Source organism: Colossoma macropomum, unplaced genomic scaffold, assembly GCF_904425465.1.
Source record: "Colossoma macropomum unplaced genomic scaffold, Colossoma_macropomum, whole genome shotgun sequence".
NCBI classification, from domain to species: Eukaryota; Metazoa; Chordata; class Actinopteri; order Characiformes; family Serrasalmidae; genus Colossoma; species Colossoma macropomum.
Window position 1 is genome coordinate 134,722 of NW_023495280.1, and position 26,834 is coordinate 161,555.

General features: G+C 38.6%; 1 protein-coding gene and 1 long non-coding RNA gene across 2 annotated transcripts in view; one reads left to right on the forward strand and one right to left on the reverse strand.

Annotated features, from left to right (window-relative positions):
• tmem163a (transmembrane protein 163a) overlaps positions 1 to 26,834 on the forward strand; it is a 73,511-nt gene that overhangs the window by 45,122 nt on the left and 1,555 nt on the right. Inside the window, exons 3-7 of the mRNA XM_036561936.1 lie at positions 11,895 to 11,938; positions 13,516 to 13,607; positions 15,746 to 15,842; positions 24,142 to 24,253; positions 26,101 to 26,242. Of these exons, the coding sequence (XP_036417829.1) occupies positions 11,895 to 11,938; positions 13,516 to 13,607; positions 15,746 to 15,842; positions 24,142 to 24,253; positions 26,101 to 26,242 (487 nt within the window). The remainder of the gene's footprint in view (positions 1 to 11,894; positions 11,939 to 13,515; positions 13,608 to 15,745; positions 15,843 to 24,141; positions 24,254 to 26,100; positions 26,243 to 26,834) is intronic.
• The window catches only part of LOC118801575, a 50,962-nt gene that overhangs the window by 14,365 nt on the left and 9,763 nt on the right, over positions 1 to 26,834 (reverse strand). The window lies entirely within an intron of this gene.

Below are 26,834 nucleotides of genomic sequence, written 5' to 3' on the forward strand. Positions count from 1 at the left end.
GAGTTAAATTATAATATCAGGGTGGCTTCCTGCCAAAATAACAGATGTATCCCAAATTAAGTTATATTCAGAATCTAAACCAGAAGCAAAATACATGTAACAGAATTACATAATCAAGATATAAAATGACGGTAGCTGTATTCCATTACAGTTACTGTATAGTTAGAAAGAAGACATCAGATTAGATACATTATAAAAATAGGGAGATTACTAGCAGGACTACAGTAAAACAACTCTTACGTTACCTTCACTCTATAAGTAGCCTTTATTAAGCTGACTATCATCATTACAATAAAGCTAATTTCCAATTTCTAATATGACGTATTATGTTAGTAAGCTAACGGTATATTACCATTTATGGCAGCTTTACAGTGAGTCCTTCAGTAAATACTGCGATGTAAAGTCTCCCTTTATTGAAGGATTTATTTCCTCTCTTTTAATGATGCACACAAAGCCTGCTTGAGTGCTAACAGATTTCCCTTGTGGAAAGCTTTAAGTATAAGCGTTTAAGACTGAGTATATATTCATATTGAGCCTTATAAGAATACATAAAGTTAAATCGCTTTAACAAACAGATGAATGAAAATGAAAGAAAGACATTAGCAAAATTCTTTGTGTTAACCTGACTTGAGGTGGGTTTACTTACTTGGTCTGCTTACTAAAGTTACTACATAGATAATGTGGAGCTTTAGTTCAGCAGAGGCTAAGGCCCAATCCCTTTTCTTATTTTTACCCCTAACCCTTGTTTTCAAGTGTCACCTTGGCCCTTGGAACTGAGTTACAAGGGGTAGTAGTTGAATTCTTCCCCTATGAAATGGGACCCTCAAATAAAAAAGAACTTGACTTAATTAACAGCTACTAGTGCTGCTCTGTAGGCGACCCTGCCAGTGTGCAGTGATAGCAGAGGAGGTTAGAGTTCAGCAACCTCACTGCTGGGCTTTAGTTACATTAGGGGAAGTGTATGCCTTCAAAGAGGAGGGACAATTTTTTATTATCACCCACCCCTAATTCTTCACTTATATGAAATTGAAGTTGACTATTCGCCAGCTTCTTGTTCAAATTTTCCCATTCCACCATAGTGGTGCAGCAGTTCTGGCACCAGAATGTAACTGCTGCACCATTTAAGGTGGAATGGGACATTTAGCTAACTAGCTACCAAGACATCAGTGTACCATTAACGTTTTTTACGCTTGTTATGAAGAAAAGGACCATAATACATTGAAACGACATTAAACTAAGATAATACAATGGTTATTGTTTTTTTTTTTAAAGGGGAATAAATTTGTTATTTGGTTGCTTGCGTAGCCATCTTGCTTTTTTCTCATAACACTCAGTTTGTAATGCCTCTGAAAAAACTTTGTTTGGAGGGCCACGTATCCCTAACACTTTGCCCTACCCCTCAACAAAAATCAGGACACCCTACCACTAGACATGAACGTGCAAAACGGAGGGGTAAGGCCTACGTGGTAGGGGCAAGGGGTGAAACGGGATTGAGCCTAAGTTTGGACAGTTCAACTAGCCCATATTACCACAAAGAGTTAAACAGCCAACAAAATGACTCACTTTTTAGCAAACATGGGAAACAGAGGTGTCTTTTCTTATGGTCTGTATATGCTAATGGTGCTAATAGTGAAGTCTGCACACTTGACAAAGAAAGTGTTCTATTTAGAATCATGAGTTCTACATAGAACCATTATTTTTACTAAATACCCTTGAAGATCCATCTTTTTTAAGAGTACTAAATGTATAAAAGTCTCATCAGCTTTGAATATTAGCAGAATTCAGCTGAGGAACAAGAAATAAAGGCTTCTTCTTGTTCTTTCAGCGGTGGCATAGCTGTGAAGTAAGCAGAACATACTGTTTGCACTACTTTTCTACCATTGTCTTTACCAAAAGACCTTTGAAGAACCATCTTTTTTAAATGTGTACCACCCAGATGAATCTATTTTAACAAATAGCAACAGGTCACTTCTCAAAATGGCACAAAACCAAATTTCTGAACCTATAAAGTTGATGAGCAAATCTAAACTCCAAGTACCTTCTCAAGAACATCACACCCAGGTGGACATGGAGAGAGACACCAACACTGATCCCACTAGCTTTCAGGATACTAGAAACTAGATTGACAAGTTGTATAATTTAAACCCTGTTTTATGCTGTTATTTGGCTGTACCTACCTTAGCACATTTTTGCTAAATTCAGTGAATGAGTATTTATGTTCACAGTGTGGTCTAAAGAAGATTGATGTCAGTTCAGCTATAGAACCTAATCTTCTCAATTGTCACGTTGAAGTGCTGCCTACTGCCCAAACATGTCACCAACAGTGCACCTTTCCCATACAGTTGTCTCTACGTTGAGGGTAATCTGAACCAGTCAAACCCATTCTTTGACTGTAGATGGTTTGATTGAAAAAAAAAGATGTTTAAACTTAATAAGAAGTGTTACAAAATAAAAATTTTGGAATTCTACAACCAAGATCCAAAACAATTCAGGAAAATCCTTAAGTTACACCCTTGGCACAGACGTTGGCCCAATCCCATTTCACCCCTCACCCCTACCACTTAGCCCTTAGCCCTCTGCTTTGCATGTTCACACTTAGGGGTAGGGTGTCCTGATTTTTGTTGAGATAGAGGGGTAGGGTGAAGTGTTAGGGCTACATGGCCCTACAAACGGAAGTTTTTCAGAGACACACTCCAAACGGAGTGTTATAAGAAAAAAAAGAAAATAGTCAAGATGGCTGTGCAAGCAACCAAAAAAAAACACAAATGTGAGAATTTTCTGTTAAAAAATTATGATAACTGTTGTGTTATCTTAGTTTAATGTTGTTTCAATGTATTAAAACAATAGAATGCTGATGTATTGTTAGCTGGCTAACTAAATTTCCTGTTCAACTTCAAATAGTCCAGTAGTTGTGATGCCTGAAGCGCCAGTATGTAACTGCTGCTCCATTTAAGGTGGAACAGGAAAATTTGAACAAGAAGCTGGCGAACAGCTCACTCATATCACCAAAGAATTAGAGGTGGGTGATAATAAATAATTGTCTTATCCCCCCTCTTTGAAGGCACATGATTCCCTAAATGTAACTAAAGCTCAGCAGTGAGGTGGCTGAACTTTACCCTCCTCTGCTATCACTGCACACTGGCAGGGTTGCCTACAGAGCAGCGCTAGTAGCTGTTAATGAAGTAATGTTCTTTTTTATTTGATGGTCCCATTTCATAGGGGAAGAATTCAACTACTACCCCTTGTAACTCAGTTCCAAGGGGCAAGGTGACACTTGAAAACAGGTTGTAGGGGTGAAAATAAGAAAAGGGATTGGGCTGTTAAGTGGCGACTCACCGGACAAGGAAAGGAGGGAATAATGAGGAGTGAATTTTTCAACAGGAACATGCCCTTGGATAAGCTAACCTTAGAGCTAATTAGCTAGCTGACTTTTGTTTGACAAGTCTATGCATTGGTAACACTCCTTTCTTGCTCTTCTAGCAGCCAATCAGAGCAAGCCTTGAGTTGAATTAGTTATTAAAATCAGGTCATTATTTTATTCCCATTATAACCTACAGAGGCTGTATAGGTCATGTCCTACACTTAAATGCTTCAGCTTTTTCTTGTTAGTGTCTTACTTAAGGCCTGTTGCTGGTCTTTTAATCTAACAGTCTTTTTTTTTCCTTTTCACGTGTCACTTTTTTTGGCACTTGGCCATTTTTGACAGCATCTTTGCCTAATTACCTTGTATGTGAGTTGGAACATGCAGAGACTGCCACAAAGTGCAACTGACATCAAAAGGAAACACTACGCTACTTTGTGAATTTCCTCATGTACATGCTAAAGAGCATGTGGAATGCATGGCCAGGAAATTCCAGGTAGAAGCCAGCAAACATGTTCACTAGAAACTCTGCCCTATTACTGAGGCATTTATAGATGTAACACCCTATGCACCCAACTCACACCACCTATATACTTATGAAATCATTTGTTACTATATTGATAGATTCCCTTTTCTTCTCATTACAGTTATTGTTATTGAGGAATATTTTTCCACATATCATCCAACTCTGTACTTTAGTCCGCTGAAGGTTACATGTTCTACATTGATCGGATTCCTTTCTCCAGCACTCGTGTAAGAGAACATTAATTAGCCACGCTCTGAAGCGCATCACAGACCAACTAAGTGCTTCACACGTCCACGTCTAATCCCACCTACACTCCACAAGACACATGGTACCATGCATTCGCCAAAGCCTAACAGATTTGTGATTAATATGTTTTTCGAGTTGGATGTTTAGCCTACCAAAATTAGACGTGAGGAAGTCGGTAAATGCAGTTTTGGAATGAAATCAAACTCGAGGGACCGCTAGGCATTATTAAACGGCCAGCCCACTCAAATTATAAGCAAATGAGTTGGCGCTGTAAATGGTTCACAAAGCAACCACACTTGTTTCACACGCTGATATTAATTTGACATATGCTTGTCATGCCCACAGCATGTCTGCTAAAAAATACAAAATAAACAAGTATTCAATTAATATTTTAAATAAAACTGAAATATGGAACCCAAAATAAGACAAGCTAGCACATCACTATTCCTGTGTCTCATGGCTGAAGCTTTAGCATAGCCAGTAAACAGCTACGTTAGCCTATACACTTATAAAGTTCTTCAAGGATTCTTTAGTAAAGGCAACGGTTCTATTTAGAACAGTGTGTTCTATATAGAACCACTTCATGCTGAAACAGTTCTTTGCATGGTAAAATGGTTCTTCGGATTGATGAAGACACTATATAGCACCAAAAATGGCCCTTCTATCAGTACTTGACATTGTAACAATAGAAGAACCCTTTTTGGAGCTATACAGAACCATTTTCAGAAGAGTTCTATATAGAACCAAATACAACACATTCTCCATCAATCTGAAGAACCACTTCACCATGCAAAGAACCATTTAAGCATGAAATGGTTCTATATAGAACTCATAGTTCTAAATAGAACCATTGCCTTTACTAAAAAACCTTTAAAGAACTATCTTATTTAAGGGTGTAGTTTCCTACTTACCTAATGGTTAAAGTAGCCTTAACCACAGTTGATAATTGATTGTTGAATTAAAAGCAGCATGCCACCATTAGGCCAGCCGCAATGGTGAAGTATCATTTTGCACTGTAACTTGTTTTTCTCATGATGTTGGATTATCCATCCATTGGACTGTATACGGAAATACACTCAAGTTTGGAGTCACTTGTCATAACAAGAAATGTTATTCAGTAATAACTCATACAGTGTAGGTTGAAATGCTATAAACTAGACACCAAAACTTAAACCAATACTTTATTCACAGCTTAAAGTATTTTGGGGACAAAATAAAGTTAGGATATGGTAAAAAGGGGTTATTAAATAATAAGCTAATTTTTAAATGATAAGCTATAATTTTCTGTTTATTGTTTAAATCAAAGAATCATAGCAGAGATAGGGACTCAAGTCCCCATTCTGACTGACTTGACTTAAGACTCGCCCTTAACTGACTCTCCACTCGACTTGTACTCAAGACTTAAGACCAGTGAAATATCGGCCTGAGAAAAAACACAAACAACACTGATTAAGTTATGCGCTGCTCACATTAATGTGATAAAAGAATAAAACCTTTACTTTGACAGTTCGATGTGGTTTGAAATAGCGAGCCTTTCATTATACCAAATCCTTCAGTCTGACGGACAAAACATGCAGTAACTGTAGTGTTTGAAGGAAAGAGGCAAGACAACTTGAAACAGTGGGCTAACATGTAGTTTGAATAGCAAATGTGCTAGCTAGTTAGCTAATCTAGCTGAGGTTTCTAGATAACATTTCTTTAAAACTTACTATAACTTCAGCTAGGTTAGCTGTTATGCTAGCTAGCTAGCATACTTACAATACAAAATGAAAGTCAAAATACGTACTTATTTTACTAGAATTTCTGATGTATTATGTTAAAATAGTCTCTCATTTTCTCAAAATGAGATTAAAAAATGTTATTACTCGGTCAAAATCTCAATCTCAAATTCAATCTTGTCATCACAGTTTGAATCAAACAGATTCAAATTTTTTTCTCCTACTTGGTGGAAATCATCTTTCACATGAAAACCATTTGAGCTAAATATTATATTGCTTTGGTCATATGTTAATTACAAAAGTAGCCTCTATTTTAATTTCCATTAAAGTAGATAACCCACTATCGTGGCCACCCCCACTAGCACAAAGTGTCAGTAGGGTGACGGTAATTATCGCCTCTTTTAGCAAATTTGTACCTAAGCATTTCTATTTTTTTCTATTAAAAAGTAATATTTATTGGGATATTACCATTTATATCAGGAATGTATGTGAGGCATAGATCTGGATTTTTTAATAGGCTAGTAAAAGTTAAAAAAGATGTTTGCTCTAATGGAGGCGACCATGAAAGTTACAGAGGGCTTGTGTCACCACCAAAATTCTGACTAAACAGCAAACAGTGATGCGAATTATTTGGTTCACAAGCTGAATCAAATGAAAAAGATACAATGTCACAAACCCCCAAACCGTGGTGAAGACTTTAGCTAACAAACTAGTTGTGAAAACAGCCGCAGTCAATAGAAGAGAGAAATGCTATTTTAGTTGTAAGAAGGTATAAATTGGCACAGGCTGAAAGCACAGAGAGCCCACTGCTGGGGTAACCGGTTGAGAATCAAATTGAAATGGTGACAGTCTGTGAATGAGAGACGTGGTATTCCAAGGAAGTGTCAGTTATCTCACCTCCCTCTCTCGTTCTCTTTCTCTGCCTCTCTCTTGCTTGTCTTGTGCTGGTTTCGCCTGCTTTGCCCTGTAATGGATGCCTGGTGTCTGCAAAAACCCCACTGAGCATTTCATGTGATTAATCACAACTAGGAACTCCGAACTGAGCTGTTTCTGCTCCGATGGCCCACTGCACTGCAGAGTTTTTATTTTTTCATTTGACATGGGCCTGTGAAGATCACCCCAGTCTGGTCTGCTCTGGGCTGGAAAGTGGAACTCTTTGAAGCTGATCTAGAAACGGCCTCTTCTGCTCAGTTCTAAACCTAGACAAAAATACATTGAAAAGGTTTCAAAATGGGCTTTTATCTATAGTTCGGAACATAAAAAAATCATTATTTAGGCAAAACATTTCCTACATACCGAGGAAGGCAGAAATATACTGAGTAAAAGATGATAAAAAAGCTTTCCAGTTATTTTTATAACTGGAACAATGAGAAAATTCAAATTTCAAAAGAAAATGAGGCATAACACTTTTGATGGGCTGTGTTACTGGATCTAAAAAACGATAATAACAACAGGCAAAAGCTTTAGCAGCTAATCCAACATTAACATGAGTCTTGCACTCATTAAAAACAATACTTGCTAGCTTCAGAATGGACGCTCACTTCACTTCCCAATGGCCATAACCCTGGAATGTAGGCAGTCACACTTATGGGCTTAACATGACCCACTTCTTTAAGTACACTAGCTCTGCAGTAACTACACCCACCAGTTTTTGATCCCAAAGGTACTGCCAACAGCAAACTCAAAAAACCATATATACAGGGGGAGTATCTGTAGGAAGTGCTTATTTAGAAGTTTTCAGCAAATCTAGCTGAGGTTATGGATCACATTACTTTAAAACTTACAATCACTTCAGCTGGATTAGCAATTATTCTAGGTAGTGTACTTGCTATACAAACTACAGACTAGCCAGACATTTCAGATTGTTTTGTCTCTTTTCTTTAAACATCATTACTGCGTGTAGAGCTTCATACTAAAGGTTTATCTATGACGAAAGGCTTGTTATCTGAAGTCATGTTGAACCTGACAGGTTTTTAGATGTTCACTTTTGTAAAATGCAATGACTGAAGCTAATAATGAGAGTAAACTACAATTTTTGCGACTCATACTTGCACCCAAGTGACTTGAGATTCAACCCTTGACTCACACCACTGACAATCGAGATTCAACTTGAACTCACACCCCAGAGACTTGAGACTTGGCTCGCATCTCAGAGACTCAGGACTCAACTTGGTCTCACACCTAAGAGACTCGAGTCTCGACTCGGACTTGCACATCAGAGACTAGAGACATGGACTAGCACCTAGGACAGGGGTCGGCAACCCAAATGTTAAGAAGAGCCATTTTGTCCTCTCAAGAAAAATCAAACCACCTTGGGAGCCACAACATTTTATGTCCATTTTACTGAAGTAAGGTTTTACCATCTTGGCTGTAAATATGTACATAAAAAACAGATAACTGCTTTAAGCTTTATCTCAGCTATAGCTGCTTTTCTCACATCTCCGGTAGAAAACTTTTCCTCAAAAGTAAAATAATTTCTTGTAAAATGGCTTTTAACGTACGACTTTTTATGAGGCTGAAGTCAGCTTCTCATTCGCAAGCTACTTGTTCGAATTTTGTTCGAGAATGTAACTGCAGCATCATTTAAGGTAGAACGGGAGAATTCGAATTAAGATGGCGAATGAGAAGCTGGCGAATGAGAAGCTGGCGAATGAGAAGCTGGCTTCAGCTTCATGACTTTTTAGTGTTTGACAGTTTCTCACTGCAGATTAAATGTATCAGGAAACCAACTAAGTGCTTATAAATGCAAGTAAGTCCATTTATCTCCAAATTATCGGTTTATCTTAAATCTTTCTCTTTGCATTTTTGTTAGCTATTAGCTAGATGAGACTTGTCTGTGTTGCTATGGTGTCCAACAGTCTGCACGCCAATATTCAGGGTTAAAGGGTGAATTAGCAGATATAGATTAACTCCAATGTTTGAGACCATTTGTTGTTAAAACTGTGTTAGACCGATCAGCAGAGCTTTATTTTACTGCAAAGGAGGATTATTTTATTTTTACCTAAAAATCTAATTCTGCTGTGGAGACAAAACAGGGCTGTAAAAGAGACATATGTGGCTACAGAGCCCATGTTTCCGACCCCTGACCTAGGAGACTCAAGACTTAACTCGGACTCTTACCCCAGAGACTAGAGATTTGACTTAGACTCATGACTGAGTAATACTGGCGATTCCTTCAAACCCTAACTCCTATACAATCATCTCGAAAATGTGTCCAATTAAAATCCCACACTTGGAGAACACAAACACACAAACACATACACAAACCGTCAAGAAAAATCTTGCATTTCCAGAGCAGGTCCCTCTCAGGCTACTCCTCCCTATGGGAGACTCCTGTTTGGAACTGCGCAGTGTGGAGTGGCTGATTCTAGCTCCACCCCTCCCTCAATAAACACACCTACAGATAATTATGGACTAGTTTACTTTCTGATATATACCCCTTTGTTTGGTCTTTTCTTTGTGAGGTCCCTGTATTCCTTGTGTGAGTTCTGAGCCATGGTCTTTGCGGTTTCTTATTCTTTGACCCTTTGTTTCCTGGATTTTTGATAATGGATTTGCTGTGTGTACCTGACTGCCTGTGTTCTGACCAATGCGAGTGATGTTTCTGAGTCCTGGATTTGCCCTAATAAAGCTACTCTACTCTGCAACCTGCCTATACCCCACTATGTCATAGAAGACTTCAGCAATGAAGGATGCAGCAAGTAGCAATCACCATAAAGCTGCTGCCAAGCCCTACTCCTCACTGCCCCTCCTCCCTGAGAAGTTTTGGCACTTCTTCCGATTTGCCCTTGACCCTTAGCTTGAGGAGGAGTAAAATCCCCAAGGACTTTCTTTTGGGCTATACCAGTGTGACTCAATCCCCTGGGTCACCAAGTGAGTTGATAGAGACACAACAGGCCATTAGGTCACCGCAGTGCCGGTCCCACAGCTCTGGTTAAAATTTTTTGAACACGGTTTTGGAAACACCTGCTTTTTCTCTTATTTTCCTTTGACTTTCTTCTTTTTTATGTAAGTAGATCATTTTATATCTAATGTCCTCAGAAATATCTCCTGAAAAATGAATAACGTACATTACTTGCTAACATTAGGTCCAGACCAAAACAACAGAAGCAAACTTTAGACACAAAACTTGTCTTGGCTCATGGACTATAATTTGGTTTAAGGGGAAAACTGAATGATTACCATTATTATTATTTTGCTGCTGAACTAATGCCTCAAAGAGATGTTGCCTAGAGAATGGAGGTTACCAATGTTGTACTGTTGGTCCTTCAGGGTGTCCTATAGAAGCTTATTTGTATCTTTGGCTCTGGAAAAGCCAACCAAGGACTCACAGTAGAATATAAGAGAAACCTGAGGCCAGGTTTGTTGTTCAACTTAAAACACTGGAGAACAATGCTGCATGGACAAAGCTGCATCGAGACTCTAGTCATGTTGCTATGACACATGGTGGTCTGGCTGTGCCTTTAAAATTCAGAGATCAATAGAACAGCGAGCTTCTCCACTGGCACAGGAGGGTAAACAAACAATGCCACTTGAATGCAGGCCCACGGCTGGTAAAGCACAGGCTTTCCCACATCTAGACAGAGGCAATCTAGACAGGTCTGTGAGTCGCATCTCTAATGACTTGTGTCAAAATGAGAAGTTGTGGGTTTTCTGCATGTTAGGCTCAAGAGATGGAAACAGAAACAGCAGACGACTGGCATCTCTGACTCTTGACCATTGTTTGTTTTTTAGGGCTAATAAAATTTATTTTGACATCATGCTCACACTACTTGCAGATGCAAGGCGAAACTTTGGAGTGAAACTTTGGATTATGTCTGTGAGATAACATATATATTATAATGTAATGTATAATATATTATGTATAGCAAGCCAAAGAGGAAATATATACTCACATGCACTCACAAAGCATTTATGTCTGTTTACTCTTTTCTTTTCTACAAGACTTTACTATTAGGAGCAATCCACAACCTTGTATTAGTGGCTCATCCTGTCTATATCAGAACGCTAGCAGCTTGCTAACTGTTTCATTAACACCAGCTTTCACACCACATGTTCCACAGAGCAACTTGTGTACATTTGTCTTCTCTATTCTTGACATCTTATCCCCTGTGCTTCTGTCTGATTCAATGTCAGCTAGAGTTTCGGAATCAGATAACTGGCAAAAACATCATAGCATTTACATTCTCACAGAAACCTGCTTTTTTAAATGAAATTGTTTGGTGTACTATGTAAACTAAATTCAAAAACAGCGCATTTTGAATTTAGCATGGTTGTGATGTCACTACCATGAACGCCTTTGTATGTGACCGCACATTTAGCCTACAACAGTTTAGCCTCGCCCATTCATGTAGAAGTGATGTGGAGTGTTGTTCCTGCAGAAAGTCTGTAGCAGAGTTATTGGGGTGAAAGCTGTGGGAAAGTGATCAAACGTTGTGCTGTTCCTGGCTGTCAGGAAGTAAATATATCATTGCAGCCTTCCACAGGAGTGGCTGAAGTTTACTATTTACATTGTTCCTGAGGATTTCAGTCCGAACTTAGGAGTTTGTTCCACATTTCAGTTCAGACTATGAAGTTTGAATGAAGTGTAAACAGGGCAGCCATGTAGAACATACTGGAAAGAGTGTTTGGTTAGTTAAGTTCATTGATCTTCATATAATAAGCCTACAGAACCTCAGACACTGATTCTTGTTCTGTTAACTTACTATTAGAAGTTCAGCTATCTCATAATTAAAGTTTAAAGAACCACATAAAGATTCTGGACCAATTAAGTGTTTTCCATGAAATCATATAGTGGCCTTTGTTTTTAAGTTGTATAAAAGGTCTGCAAAATAAAAGACCCTGTTTTGTAACTTCTCCTCAGTATCTGCTGCTTTCTTATCCTCATCCTCAACCACAGCAAACACTATCGTCCCCAGGGTTCCACATGGGGTTATGAGAATAGATGTGATAAGATTATTTCTCATGTGTTTATTTATTAATTGCTAGAGGGAGCTTATTTCTTTATCCATTAATTGTCTCTTTATTTTTCCTTCCTGCCTAGCTGTATCCTTCATGAGGCACAGCGCATCCGCCTTCGGATTTGCTGTAAGTAAAGTCTTCATTAATGTTCATTAAGCAGTTCTGAATAATGAGTGATAATGTGGATGGAGGTTGTAATGATTCAGCCCCCTGAATTACAGCACTCAGATTGGACTCTTTACTGCCAAAGTGTAATGAATTTTTTTCACAGCCTCAGGCAGGGGTTCATAGAATTGGTGAGGGTTCTAATAAAAGAGTTTAATGAGATAAATCTTCAGTCTGTGTTAAACATTTTCAAAGGACATGGTCTAAAAGGGGTAAATGGATAAATTGGGTCAAGTTTTTTAACATCAGAACATGAGTTTGTTAACCTCTTTGATGTAAGTATTAAGTATTACATGACATAACATTATCAATTAAGTCCTTTTAAGACGCTTATTATAAAAATCAAAAGGAGAGATAATCAGTACTAATAGCTCATAATCCTTAAGATTTATTCCCCATATTTAACTAAAGAGCAACTGGTTAAGTTCACAAAAATGTTATTATTGTTAGTAAATGTTATTATTATATTACTCTAGCAATACAGGCTGCTTTCCACAAGGGTAACTTACATATCACTGCTTTCAGAACAAAACCTAGTATCTCCATTTTTGTTCTATTTCATTTTTTGACATAATTTGAAAACGCTAGCTGTCCTTTGACTGGACCAATTGAAATGATCCAAAATGAAAATAACTTATAGTGTGATCATTTTTACTCAGGTAAGCAAAGGTAGCATTAGGAGTTTTGCCCAAGGACTGTTTTGGTATAGTGCTATTGTGCTCATCCAGGCGGGGGATCAAACCCCAGTCACGAGATTGCAAACACATTAAGCAAGCTAAGCTATGTAGCAATATTTATGTTTCATCTACCTAATGACTTCATCACTCATAGAACCCAATGGCATTCAATAGCTAATAACCTATATTTAAGCAATGTTAATAGAATCATATAAATATTAAAAGACTAAATTTTAGTGCAATGCTGCAATACAAACACTATATGTCCAAAAATATCCCCTTCTAAGTACTTTAGTACTCTCAGTACTTTGAGGTGCATGCATTGCTGATGCAGGCATGCTCTGGGGGAGCTGCAAAAGTCGTCATGCCAAATGCCAAGCATAGGCTAGAGGGGCATAAAGCCCCCCAGCATTAGTCTGTGGAGCAGTGAAACCGCGTGCATCACTTCTCTGGAGTGATGGAGCTCCATTCAGTACCTTTAGGATGAGCTGGAGTGATCCAGAACTGATCATCCAACATCAGTACCTGAGCTCGTTAATGCTCTTGTGGCTGAATGCAATCAAATCCTCACAGCACAGTTAAAACATCTAGTGTAAAGCCTTCTCAGAAGGGTAGAGACTGCTACTGCGGAAAAGAGGGACAAGCTCTCTATTAATGCCATTCACTTCAGAAGAAACACTGGATAAGCAAGTGTGGATGCCAAGGCCCTCATGTGAAATAATTCTATATTTATTCTGCGTCTCATGTCCTCATAAACAGATACACTTTGGAGGGGATTTTATATTTTAAGTTCTCCATGTTGCTTTACATATGACTGGAAACTGTACTGCTTTTACAAATGGCTGCCTGTTTTCCTTTCAGTTCGATGCTACGTTAGATGTGCTCTCATCCATCATAGTGCTCTGGCGCTACAGCAACGCAGCAGCTGTGCATTCTGCCCACAGAGAATACATGTAAGTACAAAGCTTTAAGCTAAAGCAAAAGAATGGGTTGCAAAAAAAAGAGCTAAATATATAGGAAGATTTGTAATATTTTCTAGAAAACTGACCACTTTTTCACTTATCTTCCTTTGACTTTTCCCTTCCTTATTTGAGTGTATTATTTTATATCTAATCTCCTCAGATTAACAGATTTCATCCTCTTAATAAAGACCTCCAGCCAATCTTTATTATCTAGGTTCATCACTTATCCTATTCATCTTGTTCTCCTAGCTTTTGTTCAATACCAGTGCTTTGATAAAGCCTCCCATTCGAGTTCCTCATTCATCTTTTGGCCTGTAGAGGCTTGTAGAGCACTAAGCGATGGAGATGGTTTCATTGCTCTTGCGGATGTGTCAGAGTGAGAGATTAATGGAGATGTAATGAAGGAGAAAGCAATGCTGAGCTCAGTCCCAAGTGGTAAACTGTTGGTGCTTAGGGGCTACCTGTCACAGCCAGGAACAGTGCTTTTTTTGATCACTTATTCTTAGCAGGATTGGCTGTACACAAGGACTTCAGATGTTAATCAAAGAATTTCAGCAAAGAAGTTAAGAGAAAGGACAGCTTCAGCAGAGTAATGGACATTTAAAAGGACAAAAAAGTGGCCTTTTTGTTGTTTAATCTGCTCTTCTCCTTTAATAATGTGGTTTCTCAACACTGTTGCATTTATTTTCATATGTAAATACAACAGGCTGGGATGCTGTCCAAAATGTAAATAAAAACAGAATGCAAATATGTGAAAATCATTTAAACCCTAAATTTAATTGAAAATAGTACAAAGACAACATATCAAATGTTGAAACTGAGAAATTTTTATTGTTTTTTGAAAAATATGTGGCTATTTTTAAATTGATGCCAAAAACACGTTCCAAAAAAGTTGGCACAGGGGCATGTTTTCCACTGTGTTGCATCACCTCTTCTTTTAACAACAGAACTGAGAACTGAGGAGACCAACTGTAGTTTTGAAATTGAAATGTTTTCTCAGTCTGGCTTGATATAGAATTTCAGCTGCTTAACAGTTCAGGGTCTCCTTTGTGATATTTTTCGTTTCATAATGGGCCAAATGTTTTCAGTGGGTGACAGGTCTGCACTGCAGGCAGGCCAGTATAGCATCTGGTCTCTTTTACTGTGGAGGCATGCTGTTGTAATACATGCAGAATGTGGTTTGGCATTGTCTTACTGAAATAAGCAAGGCCTTCCTAGAAGAAGACGTCATCTGGATGGCAGCATATGTTCCTCCAAAACCTGTATTTATCATTCAGCATTAATGGTGCCTTCACAGTTGTGCAAGTCACCCATGCTATGTGCACTAATGCATCCTCATACCATCATGAATACTGGCTTTTGAACTATGCACTGATAACAAGCCAAATAACAATAATGGTCTTTAGCCCGGAGGACATGGCGTCCATGATTTCCAAACAGATTTTCAAATTTTCATACGCCGTTCGGGCCCAGAGAAAGAAATTTCTGGATGAAGCAATGAACGGTGTACACAAACATTGTTTTCCAGAAGTGTTTTTTAGCCCATGCAGTGATTTCCACTACAGAATTGTGTCGGTTTTTAATGCAGTGCCAACTGAGAACCGAAGATTACGGCCAGCCAATATTGTTTTTTAAGTTTGTCCCTTGAACCCTCCACATCTGACCTGTTGCCAATTAACCTAATTAGTTGTGAGATGTTCCACCAGGAGTTTTTTTAGCATTACACAACTTGTACAACATGTTGCTGGAGTCAAATTTAAAATGGTTTTTCGAAAAACAATAACATTTTTCAGATTTAACAATTAATATGTCTTTGTACTATTTTCAATTAAATATATAGTTTAAATGATTTGCACATCAGTGCATTCAGTTTTTATTTACATTTTGCACATCTATAAAGTTTACTATGGTTTTACACTTTCTGTACTCTTTAGCTGCAAAACATGTCCAGAATAGTCCAGAATCATTCATATACTGGAACATATTGTGTGTTTACAACAGTTACTGTTATTTTAAAGCTTTAACACTAAAATAATTAAGTAAAATAATTAGGCAGTAACTTTCACAGCTTGTATTAACAGTTAACCTCTGTTTCATTTTAATTCTTCCATTTTTGTTCTCTTTCTCAGAGCCTGTGTGATATTGGGGGTAGTGTTTCTTTTGTCCTCCATGTGTATCCTGGGAAAAGCCATCCATGACCTGGCCACTAAGCTCCTGCCTGAAGTGGTAAGTGAATATTAGTGTCATATCTGCATGGCTCTGGTTTTCAATGAGTGGTAATGTGCAGTAATTCTTAGGGGCCTTTGATTAAGTTTACTAGAAGACATAGGCATTGGTTTTATATATTTAGTTAATATTTATGTGTTTCAATTTCAAATGAGTAAAATAACACAGTTACATACACTGCAGGCCAAAAGTCTGCTGATTTGTAAAAATGAACATCATTTTTCTTTTGTTTTCAAGAGACAACAAACAGTAATGAAGAACAAAAAGGTTTCCCTTAATATCTGCAGCAGAAATGTATGCACAGACTCTTAATGAGTTTAGCTCCTGTTGATTCTCCTGCAGAGCTTTATTGCTTCTCAAATCAGAGCCACCTGATTCTCCTGTTCAGATGCCCCTGGAGGGTTGATAAACTGAATGTTACATTAGGAGATTGTAAAGAATTAAAAACCTAAAACCACAAACATGACCCATAAAAACATCACACACAGCAATGAGTTTTATATAAACAAGGCTTTAGGTATAGGCTAACTTTACATAGGCTGACTGTAGGCTGACCAACACATTTGTAGGCTGTAGCTTAAGGCTACACTAAACATGACGTTTAAAAAGAGTCAGGCGTGGCCGATCTTAGCACCGTGTCACACGGCTAAATATCCTAGTCATTTTTGTTGAGAAATACCAAACCAACTTAAAGCATTGGTTTTCATCATATCACTGTGATCTGTAGCTGCTCAAAACATTGTGTATCTCTTTATCAACGGCTCTGGAGATACCGGATAAAATGCAGAAGCGGAGTTGAGGAGTCAATGAGTCAAGGAGTCAGAGTCAACTCCAGAACACCACTTGTGAATAACTCAGTCGGGGACAAATTGTGCTCTTGTGCTCTCATGTGCATAATTTAAAAACAATTCTTGAGTTTACTGAAAAAGCCACACATTCATATTATAATTATTATCGGAAATATTTTTTTAACCGAAATCATTGGTCGAATATGTGTGTGTTTGTTGGTGAGTGATTTTTGGGTTAATTATTAAAATCTCTGGTCAGAGTACAACACTAACAACCAACAGAATATTTGTGTAGTAATACAACACAGGGGGTGCTATATGCTGAGATATTGGCACTGGAGTGCTGTGGTCATAGGCACGAGGCTGAAGGCCGGGTAAATCAGCACAGGAGTGCCAACATGACTTTGAGTGTAATGTTACAATAATACCCCATATTTATTATTGATATTTATTATTCAATTTTGGCTTTCCAGCATATCTAGATCGTCATTTGTGAGCATGACAACCCTCAGTCCATTTGGAGAAAACAGAAGTGCAGGCTGATCATTAACGGCTTAAAGATGAACTCCAGTCTCAAATTTTATATATTAGCTGTAATGACACTTTGTATTGATTAAACAAATGCTCAATATTCTAAATACTAAAATTCATGTTTACACTTTATATTCTCTATAACAGTTCTATATTCTGCCCTCACTAGATGAGGTCAGCAGATAGCTAATAGGCTAACAGGCTGCTTCAATAACATTGAGAAATAGTCTTCAAATCCAGACACAGTAAAACTGCATACAGAATAAAGAACAGGTGACTTGTATGCCTGTTATGAGCCTCAGATGTGCGTGTTTGAGCCAGGACTGATTCGGTTTAAGTGATTCAGTTGGAATGCCATTATCGGGAGATATGAATGCCTCTCAGCTAATCGCATTGCAAGGTTGGAACTAATTGTGGTATAATCTGGAATAACCCTCTTTGGTTAGATGTAAATACACATGTTAGTTGTTGGCAAATTGACAACTGAAAAAAGTTTGTAAAACGTAATAAAACACAACTTGTTTCGATATTTTGCCTTGTAATGTGTGCTTAAAAAAGCAAACACTATCATTTCATTCTAGTAGTAACATAAATGAGGTAAATCATTTGTCTTTCAAGGCACAGCTCTCCTTGGTAACCCTTGGTAACCATTAGTTTGCACTGCCCCGTAATTGCCGTCAGCTAAACCACACATCAGTTTTATCAGGACTGGCTTAGCTGCACTGTGGCTAGGCAACTGAAGACCAGCTGCTGTATGTTTTTTTCCCCATTCTGGCCTAAAGACGTCCAATTAGCGACCACAGCACGGCTCCAGGCTTCTGATTCAAGCCTCGTCCTCTGTTCAAGTTAGGAGAAAAACAAAAGAAACAAAGAAAAAACAGTGAGGAGAAAAAGCAAGAGAAAGAAAGAAATAGAGAGAAAAATAAACTAAATTGGCAAAAAACAGGAGAAGGAGGCAGCTGCAGTGACGTTTGGGGCCACTGTCCTAATTTAAGTTTTTGTTTTCCATGCATACATTCATCTTAAACGAAAGGCAACATCAGGACGTTTTTCTCCTGCATTCGGTTCATTCAGAAATGCTCTAAATATAACGACAATATTTTCATTCTTTTTCATTTCTCTAACTTGGGAACATGTCTGGAGCTTGCACATTTTTCTCACATCTCCTTGGCCTACGAAATGCTAATGAGGTCCTGCAATCTGCAGCCTTCTCATGACAGTTAGCGATGGATTCCCATGTAGCTGAGACAGGTGCTGTTCTCAGCCGGTCATTATTCCAACATGGATCCCCGTAATCCATCTCCAGTCCTAGGATGATTAATTCTGATTCTTTAGGTGTGATTTATTTGTGTGAGATCGTAGGTGTGCAGTACTGCAGCGTTGTAACAAACTGCAAAATCTGACTTTATTAGAGTTGGAAAAAAATGTTCTTTAATATACATCAAGTTTTTATTCTAAGTAATTTGCACCTTTTCTATTGGTCCATTTATCATTATATATTCACATAATGTAAAGGGCAACTGGCATGTTCAAGAATTTAAGAATAATAAAAAGTTACGGACTGTATGATCCGTAGGGTGCTGCTTACTTGACAGGGATACAAAATGTTCAGTGCCGTGGGTCCATGTATACTTAGATGTAGAAACATAAACCAGTTTATCAGTAGGAAGGATTACAAGTGTACTTTTACAAGTGCATCATTGTGAAAATAGACAGAACAAAACAGCATCCTACAAAATCAAGTACCCCTTAAAATCCCACGCCTATTTTATGAAGGCTTATTCTTCAGTATCTACAGGGACTTCAGTGCAATCTTGCTGAGCTATTCTTAGGTTATAGAAGTGTGTAATAAAGCTTTGGGCCTGCCGGTGGGCCCTGGCCATTTAAGGGGTTAAATGTACAGTGCCAAAAAAATGGAAAAAGACAATGGAATCATAGCAGTAGAAACAGCATCAATTTGATACCAGGTATCAGGCCAGTATTAGCATCATAGACTACTTTTAGATGCTCATCTTAAGCATCTGCTAGCTAGCTAGCAGAGCATGGTACACCATTTAGGATTGCTTTGCTTTACTGCAGTGTTCTTCTTCTACTGTCTTGGAAGCCCATAGTAGCACCGGCCACCAGCAAGTTCTTTGCGAGTTCAGACTTCACCTTCAAATTATGGTGGTAGATTGACAGAGGGGAGAGAACTCTGAGAACAGGGAGTAGAGTTCTGGGCAGCTTCTGTTTGGAGCTGGAAGGCCAGAAACCCCCTTCTAACTGTGGTAGGACTGAGGAACAGGGAGGAGATGGGGTGGTGGGGACTGAGAAAACTTTGTTACAGGATGCAAAGGGTAGAGATAGGAATTTGTAGGACATTAGATTAAAATCCCAGGCTTATTACATACTAAGACATTATTCAGCAACTACAGAGACTTTAATGCAAACTTTTTGAGCTATTCTTAGGTTATAGAAGTGTGTAATAAAACTTTGGGCCTGCTGTTTCACATGAACACGAACTTACATGAACATGCCTGCCTGAGGAGCGAATAACATGCCATGATGACCAAAAACATACTGTGAAAAATATGGAGCATTAAGTCACAGAGACATGCTTGGATGGCATCCTGCAAACACAACCACAATATAACTATTACCGAAGAAAAAAACTAATGAAGGCAAAAATAAAGAGGGTTTCCATGACCAAGACTTATGGCATAAACATGTGATCAGATACGAAGCGACACATGCTCAGCATATGCAAAAAACAGGAATGACCATGTGCAAGATAAGGCCATGCAGTCATATTTCAATTTCAATAATATATGTTTGTATAAATATATTTATGCACCTGCATGAAAACGTAGAATATGAAAGTTAAAAACTCTAGCCTGTAGAGCGTTTTTATATCTTCTAGCACTGTAACAGAAGTATCTTCTAGCACTATAACAGAAGTAGCAGCAGCCTTTTCATTGTATAGTTCTGTCTAAAAGGTGATCCCCACATTCTGCACAGTAGTAACTCGAGAGTCATTGTCATTCAAAGGCTGCCGCAGTAACAATGCTGTGACTCACAACCTGACCAGGGCTTTAAAGAAGGATTGAAATCTCCCGTTAAGCCACACTTACACACTCTGTCCAGGCTCTTCAGTCTGATTGAGTGTCGAGCAGAATGTCTGTAACCATTTCCACTTGATTAGTCTGAACTCCTCTCTCGCAAGCAACCAGCATTATAGCCAATTGAATCACTCGGTCCATATAAAACATCTGTCCACTGCAAAACATCACAGACCCTTAAAGAGCATGTTAGCATTTTTAGATAAAAGATAGCAATAGATAAATCAGACAAAAGCACATTGCATTGATGAAAACAGCAGCAGCTCTGTTGAAGCCTGAATGTTGTCCACACTTTTGTCCATTTTTATACATAACAGTATGTGCAAAACCAAAGAAAACTAAGCAAAACAGTATGTAATGTAGCTTACAAGTAATGGAAACTTATACCCCACCAATTAGCATCATTAATTAGCAATCTGCATGCCTCAATCATCACCTGCTTACTGCAAAATATGATGGGTTGTCAAGAAATCTCATGTAGATTTGCTGTTGTTTTTATACTAATATTTATAAAAATGGACAAAGCAAGTCTATTTAAGATTTTTTATCAACTTGATATATTTGAAGCCAGTGTGTGATGATTTGAATTAACAATGCTAATTGGTGGGATATAAGCTTCCATTACTTGTTAGCTACATTAGCCTCATAGCTCCAGTGCAAAACTGAAGAAGCAAACTTCAAACAACATGTTTTGGCTGATAAATTACATTATGGGTAAAGGGAAATGTGCAAAATTGATTATTGGCCAAAACATCGCTTTGAGGTGTCCCTATTGATCTGCTATCCAAGATGATTCATCAGATTGGAGGGTTTAGCTGGCTGAGGCACAAGTCTGCGGAGACAAGCACACCTGGCTGCCTGAGCCTGTGTCGAACTTAATGAAATTAGCTTTCTCAGCCACTAGCCCAAGTCATAAAGGTGGCGAGAAAAGACCTAAGCTTGGGAAGTACCCAGTGCCGGTCTGTCATGATTAAAAATGTAGGAGGAGTGAAATTGGTTTCTCAGCTGTTGTGTAGGAGGGAGACAGACGCACTCGTTCGAGCCCTGAGAGGAACGAAAAACAGCTCTGTTTCCTCCCTCAGAGGCTGGCGTTTGAATAGGCACTGAGGTTTCGACTGGGATAAAAGGACTGTGTTCACTGAAAAGGTGGAGGACAAACAAGCCGCTACTTTTTTTGTTAGGATTCTTTTATATTTTCTCTTTTATATTTTTGACATAATACAGACTAATTTATACAAAGTATAAATGATATAGACTATTATTATATTGACTGTAAGACTGTGCTATTATAATCTCTGCAATCACTTAGTAATAGTCATCATCACTAAAACTTTACCATTACATACTGTATTTTGCAAAAGACAGAGACCACCCTTAATATCAGGAGATGTTTCTGAAGAGATTAGATATCAGATAATCCACTTGCATAAGGAAGGAGAAAGTGATTAAAAGCTACAGAGAAAATGAGACTCCTGGTAGACACCAAAACTGCCCCCATCAGATAAACAGCACCAAAAGCTTTCATCTTTGAGAGAGAGGAGAAAATGAAGCTCCACTCTTGCTTCAGATTAGGACTTTATTGTATGAGTTACAGGCTAAGTAATGGTCACCATATACATTTAACTGGTTATAAGTACTAAGGCAGGACTATTATATAGGCTTTACTGCTCATGGTCAGTATGACTTTGCCATAATATAGATTTTACAGGTCATCCTTGGGTAAAATGGTACCAGGCAATGTAAAAAACAAACAACCAAACAAGCAAACTCACCAAAACTTAAGACATAGTGTGTTCCAGTGACCCTGACCCCCTGACCCTGTGAGTAAACAGTTATTTTAGACTGCAAGGCTGCAGGAGCCTTACCTTCTGTTCCTTCTCTCTCTGCACTCCTGCAGAGCAGAATTTTCCCCTGCTCTCACACACCTGACTCCTCACATTAGCTACTAAGCAAACCCTTTATAAGTATATTTCGCTGTTGTCGGAAGAAAATCTCCTATCTCCAAAATGGTAACTTTACAGGAGACGGAAAAAACCTACTTTACTTATAATGTAAGTCAATGGAACCAGACTTTTTTCCAAGTCATTTTGGGCCGTTTCTTTTGGTCCTTCTTCATGAAATTACCATACAATGTAAACAGCAATGGGCAATTTCAAATTATGTCAAAAACTGAAAAATGGAGATACAAGGTTTTCTTCCAACAGCAACGATTTACACCGATCAGGCATAACATTATGACCACCTCCTTGTTTCTATGTTCATTGTCCATTTTATCAGCTTCACTTACTATATAGGTGCACTTTGTAGTTCTACAATTACAGACTGTAGTCCATCTGTCCTCTGCATACTTTGTTAGCCCCCTTTTACTCTGTTCTTCAGTGGTCAGGACCCCCTTGGACTCTCACAGAGTAGGTACTATTTGGGTGGTGGATCATTCTCAGCACTGCAGTAACACTGATGTAGTGGTGGTGTGTTAGTGTGTGTTGCGCTGGTCTGAGTGGATCAGACACAGCAGTGCTGCTGGAGTTTTTAAACACCTCAGTGTCACTGCTGGACTGAGAATCGTCCACCAACCAAAAATATCCAGCCAACAGCATCCTGTGTGCAGCGTCCTGTGACCACTGATGAAGGACTAGAGGATGACCAACACAAACTGTGCAGCAGCAGATGAGCTATCGTCTCTGACTTTACATCTACAAGGTGGACCGACAAGGTAGGAGTGTCTAATAGAGTGGACAGTGAGTGGACATAGTGTTTTATAACTCCAGCAGCACTGCTGTGTCTGATGCACTCGTACCAGCACAACACACACTAACACACCACCACCACATCAGTGTTACTGCAGTGCTGAGAATGATCCACCACCCAAATAGTACCTACTCTGTGAGGGTCCATGGGGGTCCTGACCACTGAAGGAGAGGGTAAAAGGGGACTAACAAAGTATGCAGATAAACAGATGGACTACAGTCTGTAATTGTAGAACTACAAAGTGCACCTATATAGTAAGTGGAGCTGATAAAATGGACAATGAGCATAGAAACAAGGAGGTGGTCATAATGTTATGCCTGATCGGTGTATTTAGAATCATTAGTAACAGCAAGAGTGATTGTGTTGCTTAAGCAGTTGCTAGGAGGTTGCTTGGGTGCTGCTGTACGGGTGCTATGTTATATTTTAGTTGCAAAGGTGTTGATAAGCCAATGCTATGCTATCCCAGGAGGTTGCGGAAGCGTTACCAGGTGGTTGCTATGGTTTCCTGCATGGGTAATAGTGTGTTACTAATGGACTAATGGACTCAACATGACATAAGTTGGGTGCACAAACCTTTTCACCCCATTCATTAAAATGGGAAAAATTGGGAAGAACTGTACAGTATCCTTACGTCCGATCAAAAAGCTGTATGCAAGCACACCATTCCCAATCAGACCAAACATTCCGGAGTTTGAACAGTGTTGGAAAACTGCTGGATGAGTTAGCGGACAAATATCCTGCAGAAAAATAATAATAATGATAATAATAAGAAGAAGAATATACAGTTGAATAACAGTAGTGTTGCTATGCAATGTGCAATCACTAATTACACATAATCATACTTAACTAGGGCTTTACTACAACACCGATTCCTGAAAAATACTTTATTCAATACTTTCTTTAAAGTAACAAACCGGAAGCGAGTGTGATTTAAGCCAGAAATGAGTGCGAGGTGGTAGACATGGAGATTTTTAAGGGCTGTGATGGACTGTGGACTAATCAAGATGCAGTGACGCTAATAACATGCAAACAGGAAGTAATTTAAGACTAGCCATTTAGTACATTTATTAAATGAGTAAATGGAAGTGAGTCACCATCTACATACGGTGTTAATTTTTGTCATTTTTATTTTAGGATGACTTCCTCTTCAGTGTATCTATTGTGAGCGGGCTCACGTGTGTCGTCCTGGCTGTTGTTAAGTTCATGCTGGGGAGAGTGCTGACGAGCAGAGCCCTAATCACTGATGGTATGTACACACACACCAACACACACATATACATACACACACACACAGAGCAGCTGCTGCAAGCTAATGATGGCAGTAGGTACTGCACCCAGGTTTTATGAGCAGCATGCATCATCTCTACTCATGTTCTCCCTTTGGCGCAAGTAATCAGTGCACACCAGGCTGCGTCACAGCCCCTGAGCTCCACACACACACCAAGAACAACGCTCCAATCAGTCCCAGCTTCTTTTCTTAGACCTGCAAATTACTTCCCTCAAGATCAGTGGAAGTTATTTAGTTCTGGGAATGAGCAGGTAACTTGTTTAGGTTCAGGTCCATCTAGCCAAGGCTCGAATCGTAATGGCCAAACAGAATCATAACAGTCAGCGATATGAGGCAGAAAGGGTGAGACGTCCTCATAATAAGATAATTGCCAAGGAAATTTTCAAGACTGCAAGACTGCAGACACTCTTCAATCTAGTCTGCAATCTTAATAGGCTATAAGTCCTTCATGGGCATGTCAGGCCATACAGTACTTATACATAAATAATAATAAGAATTTACTTTATTTCTATAGCACCTTTCATTCAAAAATTGTAGAGCAAAGAAGAAACTTCAGAATAAGACAACAAGAAATAAAAGCAGTGAACAAGGACGGAAAAATGTATTAACACAAAAATAATTATGATAATGAAAAAAATAATATACCTCATATTTAGCAATTTTTGAACATTTATGTTGGAACATTCCCTGAATACGTTGTCAAAATATAATATAATATAATACAATATAACATAATATAATATAATATCATATAATACAATATAGCATTGTATATATATATATATATATATATATATATATATTAGTTTTTTTTCAGGTCAGGAGGCAGGCCCTTCACAGCTCCCAATGTTGTTATGCATATATGGTGTCATGTGAATATAGATGAATTTCTCCAAAAGTAAGTGGATAACACATGAAAATCAAACACTATAAAGCAAACGACAGGCAAAAGTCTGCCAGTTACATCCAAATGTAAGCATTTTTTATTACTCAATATTATTGTATAGGAAACCTATGAAAATAATGTAATTAATAACATTCGACAGACTTTGCAGTAACGGACCTCATATATTCTATGGTCCTAACTGAGGCTATGATGAGCTAAATCTTCAATGTGGTAATGATCAAAGTTTGCACTCATGCATTTGCACATTTTCCTGAAGGACATCGACGAACTTGGCAAACATTAAGGACACAATAACAAATCTGTGTGTGCTGAAAGATAAAAGGCTCTTCAACAAGTGACAGAAAGAGCATCAAAGCACGCCAGGAGAGTCTTGCTGTTTCTGACCTTCTTTGAGGCGTGAAGTGCATTATCCTCGTACCAAAACAGCAAGAACATTAAAGCCAAAGATGTCGCTGTAGCAAATTTGATTAAATGTAACATGCTATGAAAAAGAAAACAGAATACGTGAATTGCCAGGTTCCGTCATTCATATTTTTGCATTAAGCCAGTTTGTACGAGGCTTTGGCACTGTGAACTTGTTTTAGAGAAATACATTTAATCCATTCTGTTGAATGGAAGCATGAATGGAAATGTGCTTCTTTGAATGCTATTGGAAATCCAGGTTGTTACCTCTTAATGAAGTCAACTCAATTTTCTCAGGCAGAAAATCGAAGAACGACACAGCAGCTGTGCAAAGACAAATTCCAAACCAAGAGCTATTTGTACAAAACAACTAAGCTAGTCACAGGTCACAATCCTCAGGTTAGAATAAGTAGGAGGAGCCAAGGTGTAGTTGCAAAGGCAGAGCCAAGTTTGAGGCTAGTGACAAATGACCAACAGTTTTGCTCTCTTTCTACAGGTTTTAACTCCATGGTTGGAGGGATTATGGGTTTCTCCATCCTCATCAGTGCAGAAGTCTTTCGGCATCACCCTGCTGTCTGGTTTTTGGACGGCACCGTTGGCGTTCTGATTGGGCTCATCATCCTAGCTTATGGAATAAAGTAAGTGCATCTAGTATCTGTATTAATTTTTGCCTTATAAACATTCAGTAGATCATTTTGTTCTTTGTTTTAAAAGAATAGTTCTGCGAAAAATCTAATTTGAACTAAAGTGTGGACAATATAGAGGCTCTTAGTACTGGTTTTGGCTATGCAATGTACTTTTGGCCATTTTCATAGCTACACTGCATGTACAGCAGTTTGTAGACACTAGCTCATCCAATGTTTCTTCTGAAATCAAGGGTATTTATAGGAAGTTTGCCCCCTCCTTGTTGCAGTAACAGCCAATACTGCTGTAATTTAATTGCATTCAGCCACAAAAGCATTAGTGAGTTCAGGTACTGATGTTGGATGATCAGTTCTGGATCACTCCAACTCATCAAAAAGGTACTGGATGGAGCTCCATCACTCCAGATAATGCAGTTCCACTGCTCCACAGCCAAATGCTGGCCCCTCTAATCAGCATGGTGACCTTAGGCTAACGTGCGGCTGCTCCAGAATGTCCAATTCTATTGACGGTGCTTTTCTATGGAGATAAGCATTGCAAATAGATCGGGACACTAAAACAGAGAGTGACGTACAAAAGAACCAATCA